This window comes from Equus przewalskii, chromosome 7, assembly GCF_037783145.1.
Source record: "Equus przewalskii isolate Varuska chromosome 7, EquPr2, whole genome shotgun sequence".
In the NCBI taxonomy this organism is placed as follows: Eukaryota; Metazoa; Chordata; class Mammalia; order Perissodactyla; family Equidae; genus Equus; species Equus przewalskii.
The window spans coordinates 58,233,464-58,247,507 of NC_091837.1; the positions used below are offsets into that span (position 1 = coordinate 58,233,464).

Genomic DNA, 14,044 nt, shown 5'->3' on the forward strand with positions numbered 1-14,044 from the left:
GACATGGGTCTAAAATACTCCATGTATTGGAGTCCCATATGGGAGAAGAAGGAAAATGGGGCAGAATCAATAGTTGAAGAGATAATGGCTAAGATTTTTAAAAGCCAACAAATGACATCAAACCACAAGTTTAAGAAGTGCTGTAAACTCCAGGCAAGATAAATATATGGTAAACCACACATTAGCACTTCATAGTAAAACTGATGGAAATTAAAGACAAAGAAAATATTAAATGCAGCCTGAGAAAAATAGATTATCTTCAAAAGAACAACAATAAGACTGGAAGCTGATGTTTCAACTGAAATGATGTAAGCTAGAAGACAGTGGAGTAATTCCTGCAAAAATATCCTTTAAAGTGAAGGTGAGTTGACACCAAAACCACAAACAACAAAAGCAGAAATAGGTTAAATTGTACTTCATCAAAATTAAAAGCTTTTGTGTTTCAAAGGACACCACTGAGAAAGTGAAATGACAAACCCATGGATTGGGGGAATATTTTTGAAAATCATATATCCGATAAAGAACTTGTATCCAGAATATAAACGGATTCTTACCATTCAACAAGAAAAAGACAACCCAAGTTATAAATGGGCAAAGGATCTGATAGACATTTTTCCATATAAAATATACAAATGGCCAATAAAGGCACGAAAAGATGCTCATAATCATTAGCCATCAGAGAAATGCAAATCAAAACCATGAGATACCACTTCACTTTCATTAGGATGGCTAAAATCAAAATGAAAACAAGTATTAGCAAAGTTATGGAGAAATTGGTACCCTCATGCATTGCTGGTGAGAATATAAAATGGTGTAGCCTCTTTGGAAAATGTTTGGCAGTTTCTTAAAGTGTTAAATATAGAGGTGCCATGTGACCCAGTGATTCTTCTAGGTGTACACCCAAGAGAAAGGAAAATATATGTCTATACAAAATCACGTATATAAATGTTCATAGTAGTATTATTCATAATAGCCAAAAAGTGGAAAAATTCAATGTCTATCAACTAATGAATGGATAAATCAAATACAATGGAATGTTATTTAGCAATAAAGTGAAGGAAGTGCTGATAAATGTTATAGCATGGATGAACCTTGAAAACTTTATGCTAAGAAGCCAGTCACAAAAGACCACATATTCTGTGATTCTGTTTATATCAATTGTCTAGAATAGGCAAATCTATAGAGACAGAAAGTAGATTAGTGATTTCTAGGGGCTGGAGGGGGTATGTTTGCAGAATGAGGCGTTACTGTTAATAGATATGTGGTTTCTTTTTGGGGTGATGGAAATGCTCTAAAATTGATTGTGGTGATGGATGCACAACTCTGTGAATATACTACAAGCCAGGGAATTGTACACTCTAAATGGGTGAGTTGTATGGTATGTGAATTATATCTCAATGAAGCTGTTACTGAAAAAATGGAGGTGAAGTAAAGATCTTTCTAGAAAATAGAAACTGAGGAAATTTGTTGCCAGCAGACTCTCACTAAAGAAATAAGAGAGTTCTTCAGGCCGAAGGAAATTATCACAGCTAGAAGCACAGAAATGCAGGAAGGAATGAAGTGGAAGAGACCAGGTAAATACGTGTGTAAATTTAAATAAATATTGACTGCTCAAAAAATACTATGTCATGGGGTTCAAAATACATTTCTCAATATTGCAACAGGTGTAGACCATATTAAAGTGGTCCAGCACCCATAAATTGTCTGGGAAGTGATAACACTGATTTATAGTAGGTTCTACGGAGTTAGAGGCATGTGATTATCTATAGGGTAAATTACTGAAAGAACTAATAAAAGAATGCATAACTAGGAATAAGTAGAATATCAGGAAGGACATATGGAATAATGAAGAATAGTAGATTAAACCAAAAGATGGCAAGAAAGGAGGAAAAAGGAATCTAGAGCATGTAGATTTAATACCGAACATGTAGATTTGAACCCAAACATCAGCAATCACTTTAGGTTAACAGACTTTGATTAAGTACTTTTATTAAAAAACTAAGATTGTCAGATTGGATTTCAAGAACTATATTCTACATATAAGAGACATATCTTAAATATATGGGCACCAAATGTTGTAAGTAAATGTTGGAAGAAGATAAGCCATACAATGCTAACCTAAAGAAAGTGGGATGGTGGTACTAATAATAGATGATGTAGTCTTCAAGGCAAGAAATGTTTCTAGAGATAAGGAGGAAATCTCATAGTGCTAAAGAGTCAGTCCACTCGGAAATATTTGTATTCACCTAATACATAACCAAAATAAATAAAGCAAATATTGATGGAATTAAAATGGAAAAATAGAAAATTTCACGGTCGTAGTGGGAGATTAATACCTCTCTCTATAGCACAAGCAGATAAAAAGAACTAAGGATAGAGGAGATTTGAACATTCCCTGTAAGAAACACGGCAGCTGTTGAGTATACATCCTTTCTGTGTAGGACCATAAAATAAGCCTTAAGTAGTTTCAAAGAATTGAAATCATACAGAATATATTTTCTGGCCATAGTGAAATTAAGCTAGAAATCATCAATAAAAAAGATACTAGAAAATTTCTGGGCCAGCCCCAGTTGCCTAGTGGTTAAGTTCAGCACGCTGCACTTTAGCAGTCCAGGTTCCGTTCCCAGGCATGGACCTACACCCCTCCTCTGTGAGTGGCTATCCTGTGATGGCAGCTCACATACAAAACCAAGAGGAAGATTGGCAGCAGATGTAAGCTCAGAGTGAATCTTCCTCAGCAAAAAAAAAAAAAAAAAAAGGATATTAGAAAATTTCTAAATATTTGGAAATTATGTAATACACTTCTAAATAACACATGGGTCAAAGAAGAAATCCCTTTAGAATATACTTTGGACTGAAGAGAATGAAAATATGGCGTATCAGATCTTGTGGGTTGTAGCTAAACTCTGTTTAGAGGAATATGATAGTCTTAAATGCACATAATTGAAAAGAAGACTGAAAATCTTAAGATTTTAGCAGTTAGAAGAAAACCATATTAAACACAAAGAGTGTGGAAGGAAATAACAAAGATAAGAATGGAAATTAATGAGATAGAGAACAAACTTAAGGTAGTGGAAAAGCAATATAATCAAAAGTTAGTTCTTTGAAAAGACTAATGAATGAGTAGCAGACCTCTCCTATACTGTTCGAGAAAAAAATGAGAAAGCACAAATTACCAATATCAGGAGTGAAAAAGGGAATACCACTATAGATCATCAAGACAAAAAGTTACCTGTTATCTTTACGCTTGCCAATGCACTTGTGGGGTTTCAACTGCCATGTTTTTATTCATGTGCAAATCTCCAAATCTCTTTTTCTATTCAACATCTCCACTTGTTTTAGACATAACATGTTAAAAACAAAATTTTCAGTTTTATCCTATCTCCCTGCCCTCAGCAGCTTTTTGACTAATGTTTCCTGTGTTTGTAAATGGTGCCCCCATTTCTTAATTTGCTCAAGTAAGAAACTTCCCGTTGGATGCCTCCACTTCTGATCAATCACTTAGTAGTTTTGACTTTTCCTTCCTCTCGTCCCCCACTTTCCCTGTATCACTCCTCTCCCTTCTCTTCTTTCCATTTCCACTGCTTCCATCATTGTCCAAGCCACCTTCAAATCGCCCCAATTCCTGCAGTAGCTTCTTCATTTGTCTTCTCCCTCCCATCCCCACACTGCAAAGCTGGTCCTGTGTGCATCTGTTTACAACCATTTCACGGCTTCTGTTGCCCTAGAATCAAGTCTAAAACCTACTGTGGCCAGGAAGGCGCCCCCTCCGGAGTCCTTGTCTTGTTCTTTGAGTGCCTTGACTACTCAAACTCCTTCTGTGTCAGAGCTTTTGCATCCATCATACTTCAGTTCCATGCTCTCCAAACTCCCTCAAATATAACAAGAACAGAAACAACAAAGGAGACTAACTCATTGTCTTCCTCATTTCTCTGAATTCCCCCCAGCTGTTTGGTGATCAGTCCTGTCACACTGTGCGTGCTCCCTGGGATGTGGTCTGTCATGCTCGTGGCAGCTCCTTAGGACATCCCACAGTGCCTGGCACAGAGGAGGAGCACAGGAAAGGATTATTAATCTGAATGAGTGAATGAATGAGTGGTAATGGATCAATAATAATCCTGAAACTTAGTGCTGATACTATTTTTCAACTTGTCTAAAGTGAAAGAGAAAAATGGAAAAAGGTAGCTGTAAACATAAGCAAATATAGTCCAGACTTTTCAAGAGAGAATTTTAATGCATTTTTGGTTATTTAATGATAAAAAAGTCTTTTAAAATAATTCAAATATTTACCAGACGATCACACGCCCTCAGTTCAAGCTCTAAATGGGAGAAACCTGGCCTTTGTCTTTCTTGTAGACTTTGGCAGGGGCCCTTGCCTTTGGGTGGTGAGCTGTGCAATTTTGTTGACTTAAATAGAAATCTGGGGCTTGATTTGGAAACTGCCTAAATCAATTTCAGGACATTGCTTCTCTCCCTGAGTTTGGTGGCCACGAATAACATAACTTAGTAAAGGTTTCTGAGGAAGTAAAATCCAACTGCTTTCAAAGTAAATACATTCATATTATTTCATGGCCCATATATGCTGGTTCTTCAAAAATATCCTTGTGCTTCACCCTAAAACATTTATTAAAATACCTGTAATGGGCCCCTAGGGATTTAGAAGTTTAAATATGATTTGTTGGGGTTAGCCAACAGGATCTGTTTTCTTCTGATATCATGTAAATCAGTTTCATTTGGTCTTTCTGTTAAGAAAACTGACCAAGTCTTACTTGTATTTTTAAAATATGTAAAATTACATCTTTATATGAAACGAATAATTTTTTATTGTGAAATGCATTATACATACAAAGGAACAAACATGAAGGAAGGATATGTATAGTTTGAAGGATAATGAAGTGAATGCCACGTCTTTACTACCCATATTAGGAAATCGCAGAGGGCAGCCAGGTGTACCCTTCCCCTTGTCCCTTTGCAGTGGTCGTTATGGGTATGGGGGAACCATAGCCCACAAAAGCCAGAGTAGCTGAGCCAGGGTTTTACGTAATTTTTATTAAGAATTATGAAGGGAACATGTGGCACTACTTGTTGGAAAGCTCTCTTTCCTAACTTGTTTTGCGTGTCACCTAAGTCCAGTTTCTTGTGTCTGCTGCCTTTAGAAGGAACCACAAAGTTGAAGGAAGCCACAAGCTTCATGACTGCTTAGCAACAGAAGCACCATTTGAGGGGGAAACGGGTGTAGCTCTCTTAGAACAGACAGACTGACACACTCTGACTGTCTTTGTACCACTCTTGGAGCTGGGATGAGCCCAGAGTGGGGCACTCAGGGGACCCACGGTAAACCTGGCCCTGGAGAGAGACGAGGCCCACAGCACTGCTTCTTTTCTGAGGCAGGAGCAGGGCTGGCTTCGTGGGCGTGCGAGCAGTGCTGTCAGAGGGACTCTGTACTTGCAGTTGCTATCTTGAAAGTTTTCATACTTTTACCTTCGTGTGTTCTGTAAGTGAAGTACAATGGGGCAATGAAATAGGAGCCACCGCTCACACTTGGTTTTGCCTCCTGCTGCCTCCTTACCTCCCTGGTAAGCTGACTTCTCACCCGACTGCTCTCTCATTCCCTGGTGCTACCGGCCTCTCATTTCAGCAACTGCTACTGTCCTCTGTCCCCAGCGGGGGATTGCTCTGGGAGGGGCAGGCCCAGGTGTGCATGCTCTGTGGCATCTGAGGGCTGGGCATAGTGGTGGCATTCCTCTCTTCAGCTGGCTGTGTCATGGTGTGTTTAGCGGGCACCTTGGTGGGACGAGCCTCTTATCCACCACCAATCCAGGCACCGAGCACTTTGAGGGAGAAATGTAGTCCCCGTGGGGGCTGCCTGTCTGCTGTGCATTGAGGTGACAGGCTCGTGGGAAGAGGAGATTGACTTAAAGCAACAACCATAAAATGTGGCTCACAAGTCTCTAGGTCTACTGGGCAGTTCTTCTGGCTTGGGCCAGTTTGGCTGATATCTGCTGGGCTCTCTCATGTGTCTGTCCTCAGCCAGTGGGTCATCTGGAGGCTTGATGATCCGGATTAGCCTCACTCAGTGTGTAGCAGTTGGCAGGCTATGAGCGGGGGCAGCAGAAACAACCAGACGTCCCGGAGGCTGGCTAACCCGGGCTTCTCCATGTGGTGGCAGAGTTCCAAGAACAGCAAAAGAGGAGAGCCCCAGTGAGCGAGTATCTTTCAAGTCTCTGCTATGTCACACTTGCTACTGTGGTGGCCAGAGCAAGAAAGAGGCCAGCCCAGATTCCAAGAGTAGAGAAAGAATCTACCTCTTGATGGAGGAAGCTGCAGAATAACATTGCGAGAGGTGTGGAGGCAGGGCCGGGAGCAACCAGTCAAAAGACATAAGCAAATGACTTTTATGTTAGCTCTTCTTGATTTTTTTTCTCTTTTAAAAATCAGCATATATTTTCCCACTTCTGAACTATGATCAAAATTAGCTTAAAGGATAGCCCTCGTATATATTGATGGAATAATTCTATGTGAATCTATTTCAGGATTACACAGAAATTTTCTTGCCTAGACTAAGGATCATTGTGGACCTGCTGCCAAACCCAGATAATCATTAAACCACCTCAGTAATATGCCACTTCACTGGATTAAGGAAAGAAAAGAATATATAAATCGAGACGTGACATCAGCCTTGTTTTAGATTTCTTTTTTGTTTTTTTTTTCAGGATGGTGAGCCTGCCCTTTCTTTTTCAGTGCACTGTAAGGAACAGTCAAAAGAACCCCAGGGTGACCTGGGGCACCCTGTCTACAAGGAGTGGAGGGCTCTTTCTGTGTCTCCAGAGATGGAGGACCCATTTTAATGGTTTGTTTTGACCCAGGTGGAGTGACACAGAATTCCAGGGTGTTTGGAAGGGTCCTTCATGTGGATCTGTGACTGACTCCCTATGAGCACCCCACCCCCCACCAGAATCCCAGCCACACGTTTACAGCCTGCAACCTGATCTGAAGTCTTCCTGCCGAGCCACTGTCTCTGCCCCTAATTTCTCTAACGGCCGGCCGGCCGCACTTCTATAATAGCCCTGTAATGTTATCTTCCCACGTGGCTCCCTGCTTTGTCTTATGTCCTGAAGTGCCCGGCAGTGTCCTGGCCACCAAACCTAGAGGCAGGAAAGGAGTGCAGGGGACATGCTGCCAGGGGATCAGGGTTGACACGAAAATTGTTGGAGTCAGGAAATTCCAGGGCCCTTAAGTCATTCAGGAAGACAGTTGACATGAGAGGCCAAGGGAGGGGATCAGGTTGCCTCAGTGTAAGTAGGAATTGAGGTTGCCTGTCAGGAGCTGGTCTGGCAGGGAGGTGTCTGAGTCCTCTACTCCGCAGGCAAAGTTTGGATAGTTCTGTCTAAATCTTTAGCCAGAGTGGAATTAACTTCCACTCGCTGTCTATTCACATTGTCTCGTTCTTTTATAACTGTTACTTAGTTATCCCCTACAGGACTGAAGAACTCATTTAGTGTACTTATCAATTTGTTTGTAAAAATAATACTTAAAGCCAAACCCCCAAACTTTTTAGGGGATTTTCCTGTTTCAATGTGTCAGTCCAGCAAAGAAGCCCTTTATTCTTCCTCCTTGGCTCATGTGATGGTTTAAATATTAATCTCGTGTCTCAGGTGTAATGATGAGACAGGGCTTGTGTTGTGGAATGGAGTGGGCAGTGTGTGTTGACTTGTTTGGTATGTTCACGGGCCACCTGTGTTGTTGGGACCCCCCTGTGTGCATGCGTGTCCCGGCTTGCTCAAGGGGGCAATGTCTGACCTTGCCCTCTTCCTATGGCCCTACTGTAAGGACTCCACACACACTTCCTGAAGGATTCAAAGGCATATATTCATCTTTTCTGTTTGAGTTGGAGGACTCGCCAGCACAAATTGCCCAACCGCTAATTAGAGGAGCAGAATCATGACACTGGCTTAGGAAGTAATGGGGGCCTTTCTTCGGGAAGGGAGACCGGGCCAGTTTTATGGAGAATGCTTGGGTTTCGGGAGGCTGCAGCTGCTAATTATAGAGAAAGAATACAACGGAGGATGAACTTCCACACATTTGACAGTTGGTTTAAGTGGCTTTTTATTCTCTTCTGTGCTCTATTTGTGTGTCATATTTACTCGATAATATGATCTTTGAGGGAAAGAAGTGTTTATGTGTTCCTTGGTGCCCAGCCTGTGCCTGACATATAATTTTGTTAAAATTGAACTATGGAAATGGTAGTAGTTAATGATGCCCCGAATGGGAGGAGAGGAATGATGAGAATGGGTAGTTCTGCTAAGGTTTTGGGATTCTGTTGTCAGGAAGCTGGGGAGATTGTGGGGCTTCTTGCTATGGTTCAGGGCTGCCTGGGAGCATGTTGAAGCAGATTCTTGTTGGGCCAAGGTGAGTGTGGAGGAAAACTAGATATTTGCCTTGGGCAGCTGAGAATAAAATCGGAAGGTATGGGATGAAGATGATGTGCAAAATGGCCACGGTTGCCAGGAAGGGCAGGGCTATATCTGCTGGCCACCAGTAAACCCCTCCTCGGCCCCAAACAAGGAGAAGAGCATAGGGCTGGGTGGGGTCTGTGAGGACTGAAGGCCAGGACATGGTCTCTCAGCCTTTCATCCAGTCCCTGCTATCTCCACCACAGGTGCTTCAAATTAATGACCTGGGAGCATGTGCTGGAGCTGGCCTGGGTGGCTTGAGAGGGCCGATTGAGAAATTCTTGGGAATTTTGTGAGCTAGTTGTTGAACATAGCCATTATTAAAAGTTAAATTTTATCAGTGTACAATTAAATGTTATATTAAAAACAAAGGTAATAAATATTCAAAATCTGTCACTTCCTCATTGTTTCATTACATTTTACTGCTACTGTTGCTTTTGAGGTTCTTACATCTCTTGTATCTGTGAGGTAAAAATACCGGTGAACTGCTGTGTCTTTTTCCAACTCCATGCGCAGTGACTTCACGTTGGTAGCTTGAAGTCAGTCACGGTGGAGTATCTATAACATGTCCACGTGCACATTCTGCCTCTCTCCACCCCGGAGCAGCACTTCCCCTCTGACTTGGTTCTCTCTGTCCAGCCTGAGTGTGGACCACAGGGTAGGGATGACTCAGGTGCTCACTTGGAGAGAAGCAGAAACTCTTTATTCCAAATGCTTCTTTCTCTGGGCTCACACATTTCCAGGGGCTGAGGCAAAAGAAAAGCTTAAAAGGCTTTCATTATCCCCATCTTCTAGTCTGTTGATTATATGTGGGATTAAAAATAAGAAAAAGTGTTGATGCTATCAACAGAACAGACCAAGCAAGCTTTATTAGTTAATAACATCAGTAGGAGTTAAAAGCAAGAATCAGCTGCAGTGATTCCGGCTGTACACATGGTCCAATGTACATGTTCACAGGTCCAGTTTTAATGGAATTTTCCACCTTGGAATGCTAAAGTCTGATTTCAGTCCATGGGAGACCGTGACCCAGGGGAGACCTTCTGCAGGAGATCCTTCTTGTCTACTTCGTCCACAGGCTGGGAAGGCAGATCCTCTCTGTGTTGCCCCTAAACCCTGGGCGCACCTCTGACACCACAGCACAGTGAGTTTGGCCAATTTGATCCCTGGGTTTAAATGCTTTCTCAGATCAGATGATCCATCTGTAAATGCTGCTGAAGAATGCTGAACCTCCCCAGCACGCCTTTAGTAGTTAGGAGGAACGGTTTATTCCTAGAGCGATAAAACAAGTGAATCAAGCAGGATTAACCCCTTCAAATGATTTGACTAGGTGTTTCTTACAAATGTTAAAGAACAAATTCCTTTCGTTCTGTTCAGGATAATCAGAAACAAGGAAGTGCGGGCCTGTTTATAAGAATTAGCAGCCTGTTATAAATACTAATTTTAGACAAGTTGTCAGTCTTCATTTTTCTTGTTGAGGCTAATAAGCAGAGCTTTTCTATCAAAAGAGACTAATTCCTTGTTTGAAATCTCACTTATAGCGGGAGGATTATTAGGCATTTATCTAGATGTTTTAAAGTAGCTATGTATTTGTTTCCACTTTTCCCCAATCTCCTGTCATTTTGGAATAAGAGCCTTAACTCACCAAGTAGATGAATAATAAGAGCCATGCTGACAGCCGGAGAGATCAAGCATGAAGTTATGTACTTGGATTTCCTCATCATGTTCATCTTAATCTTTGGTAAAATTATTTTCCTGTATTTTTAAGTGTATTGATCGTTGTAAATGTCATGTAATGCTGGCAGCTTTAGCAACCTCAAAATCTCAGTGACTTACCACAGCAAAGGCTCACGTCTGGCTCTTGTCACTGTCCAGGATGGGTCAGTGTATGCTGGGTGGCAGAATTCTCTCTTCCACGCAGTGATTCAGGAACCTGTGCTCCTTCTGTCTGGGGCTCTGCTGGTTTTTAGCCTTCAGAGTCCTCCTCTGGCTTCTCAGCATCTGGCCACAGGCAGGAGAAGAAAGGTGGCGGGGTGTTACAGCCAGACCTGCTGGGAGCCTTCTTTACTTTTGTGGATATTCCATTGGTCGGTACTCAGTTACATGGCCATAGCCCAACTATAAGGCCGGGATATGTGGTCTCTGTGCCCAGGAGGAAAAGGGAATGGGGTTGGCAAATACGTGGCATTGCCTTGGCCACTTCAGAACGCTCAAGATGACACAAGCTGCATTTTGTAAGCATAATATTTTCAAGTCCTTTGAGATCTCTGCCCATAGAGAGGATGCAGAGAGTAGTGGTCGACGGCATGGCCTCAAATCAAACTGCCAGTATCCAAATCCCAGTGCTACCATTTACCAGATGTGACATCAGGCAAGTAACTTTGTCTCTGTCTGTGCCTCAGTTTTCTCATCTGTAAAATGGGGGTAGCAGTAGAACTTAATAGGGTTCCTGTGAGAATCAAATGGTGTAACATATGTAAAATGCTTAGAATTATGCATAGAACATAATTAACAACATGTAAGTATTTGTTAAATAAATTTTTTAAAAGTGAGACTAGTGAAAAAGAGACCTAATGTCCACTTTGGTATGTTGTAATTTGGATATGTTGCCATTCAGATGGAGAATCTTTCTTTCAGTTCAATGGTAAGAATGTTTATTGAGCAACTACTAATTGTAATGTCCCAAGTATGACCGTAGAATCTGAATAAGTAGGGTTTTCCCTGAATCAAAGGAAACAGCATGTTTTCCCCACCAAATTTGCCTTTTAAACTCTGTGACTTTTAATCACATGGACATTGTGATCTTGCCTTCAATTCCCCAAATCCATGGCTTCTCCTGGGCCCCTGAGAGTGGAAAGTGGCACTGGCCCAGTGCCCAGCGGGCTCCTTCTCATCCCCGTCCACGTCTTTTGGGCCCTGTCAATGCCACTTCCTTAATAGGTGTCATTTCTGTCTACTCATTATGTAGTTTGCTCCCAGTCTGTTTGTACGAACACACTACCTCTTCCAGTTATGATCTGAATTTCAGAATAATGCTTGATTTTAAAAAACGCGTGAGGGCAACATGAAGTGATTTCCCCCTACAGAGTCCCCATTCCAGGAGCGGGCTGGGCTTACCAGGCTTGTTCTCTTGCAGCTCGACGACTGCACGCTGCAGCTCTCCCACAATGGCACCTACCTGGACTTGGAAGCCACCCTGGCAGAGCAACGGGACGAGTTAGAAGGCTTCCAGGATGACACTGGGTAAGAGTGACAATTGTGACTGCCGACTAGTCCCGACCTTCTGAGAAATGGGGGTCCACGGGGGCCTTAAAGTCTTTGGGAGAAACCACCATAGCTCTGAGCTTCTCTTCGCTCCCAGTCACACTAAAAGAAGGGAGATGCAAGTGACTCACCAGCAGTAACTGCAAACCCTTTTGCGTTTTGAGAAACTCTACTTGATGAGGCGACTCAAGGGTAGGAAGATGTCCGGTACAGTTTACTTAAGCGCATGGCAGTTACTTTCTAAGCTTTTTTTTCCAAACCAAATATAATTAATATTTTCCGGATTTTAGTGGATTGACAACTGTTTTAAATGTTGTTTTTTTTTTTTTTTTTTTTTTAAGATTTTATTTTTTCCTTTTTCTCCCCAAAGCCCCCCGGTACATAGTTGTGTATTCTTCGTTGTGGGTTCTTCTAGTTGTGGCATGTGGGACGCTGCCTCAGCGTGGTCTGATGAGCAGTGCCATGTCCGCGCCCAGGATTCGAACCAACGAAACACTGGGCCGCCTGCAGCGGAGCGCGCGAACTTAACCACTCGGCCACGGGGCCAGCCCCTTAAATGTTGTTTTTGATGATAACTTACTGGATATTTAGTTTTCTTGGCAGATACCCTAGTAGATCATTTTATGCTCTATCATCTTTTGACCTCATTATAGTGGAGAAAATAATTATGTTAATTAATATCAAGTTACTTTTAGCTTACGTGTAGGATTGCTTAATAGTTCTGATTGCTATGAGGCTGAATAAAGCAACACACACAAAGAAATCAGAAATGTGTGCAGAAAGTGAAATCACTGTAGGAATATACCCATATAATCAGCCATTCCTATATTTATTAGATTATTGAAATACCCTTTTGATGGGGCCCCTTGCTTCCCTTTCTAGCCCTAATCCATCTAGATCCCAGTATATTTCTGATTTCATCACCTTCCTCCTTAGAAACCTTCAGAGGCTCCCTGTTGCCTTCCCAATGATGCTCGGCTATCTTAATCTGATGTTCAGGGACCTCCCCAAAAGCTGTTTTCAAGCTACCTTGCCAGAGTTAAAAATATATTACATTCAGGTGAATATTATCTGAGAGTGCTGTTTTTTCATGAATGGCTTGAAAAATGAGGAAAAATGGGAACCTTCTTAGTGTTACTTTCCAACCTGACTCTACTGTGTTCTGGTGACTTCCTGGGTTTCCCCTGCTTTAACACCCATCACAATTTATGGTCCTTTCCCCCTTAATTTTCCTTCTTGTCTGCTGCTAAAACTCTCCTAGGTCTGAGCTGGGCCTGTCTGACTATCCAGCGCCTGGCATTTTCTCAACATGTTATAGGCACTTAGTGAACATTGGTGGCCAGGTGAAGGGCAGGATCCCAGAATGGAGTCCTAAATGGCATGACCATGAGCACCAAGAAGACCAGAGTTCTTGGTAGGAAACAGCAAGGTTCTGTGAGGATGTCCTTTTTGTCCTCCAAGTGGTTCCAAGGGCCACACCAACAGTGTGTGGGAAGAGATGCTGGAAACGACCTCATGCGGCCATCCACACATGAGGAGTATCGTTAAGTCACACCAGATTCTACGCATCATCATTTTCAAAATTAACATTATTAGACTGATAGACTTGGGGAAATTCCGTTGCTATAGTTCTTACCAAGTATTTGACAATGGCATCCCTTTATATAAGATGTCAGAATTCAGGCTGGATGACAGTCTAATTGGATGATTCCTTGGCTTATTTATCAAACATATCCCAGGAGTGTTATGAGTAGATCATCGTCAACTAGAAAAATGTCTCTAGTAGTGTTATGCTCGCAGACCATGTCCTGTTTGATTTTTTTTCTTTTCTATCAAAACTTAAATGATTTGGAGATGGCAGCTTGGGGGGAAAAAGTGTTAATATTACATAACAGTATCAAGAGTTAAGAGTGAGGAAGAAAATAACATTTATGGAACACCTGCTATGCCAACCATTACACTAGGCACTGTATTCCCAGTGTGTTTGTTGAATAGTTCATTCTCTTACCAGTCATGTGATTGGATTTTATTGTCTCCATTTTTCATTTGAAACAACTGAGGGTCAAGAGTTAAATTACATGTCCAGGACAGCAGAGCCAGTAGATGGTGGAGCCAGGTTTGAACACAGGTGTGACCGATTCCCAGGTTGGTATTCCTCCATCATCCCAGGAGCTTCTGGGCAAAGGCACTTCAGGTTCCACTCAGAATGTACATGTGCACCTTTGGTGACATAAGGTTGGTTCATGCAAGGACATCATCAGTCCCAGGCTAAGACACTGGCTCCAGTTGAAACAGCACCCAGCCTCACTGCAGGATGGCTCCAGGGAAGA

The 14,044-nt window shown here is 42.1% G+C and overlaps 1 protein-coding gene across 41 annotated transcripts in view; it reads left to right on the forward strand.

The window, feature by feature from the left end:
- FHOD3 (formin homology 2 domain containing 3) overlaps nucleotides 1–14,044 on the forward strand; it is a 455,119-nt gene that overhangs the window by 45,005 nt on the left and 396,070 nt on the right. For 38 of the 41 annotated variants that reach the window (XM_070629984.1, XM_070629962.1, XM_070629948.1 and 35 more), the window contains exon 2: nucleotides 11,587–11,693. In XM_070629984.1, coding sequence (XP_070486085.1) covers nucleotides 11,587–11,693 — 107 coding nt within the window. Of the gene's footprint in view, nucleotides 1–9,410; nucleotides 9,595–11,586; nucleotides 11,694–14,044 lie in introns of those variants that run through there. The other 3 variants (XM_070629976.1, XM_070629981.1, XM_070629982.1) reach the window with 1 other exon arrangement.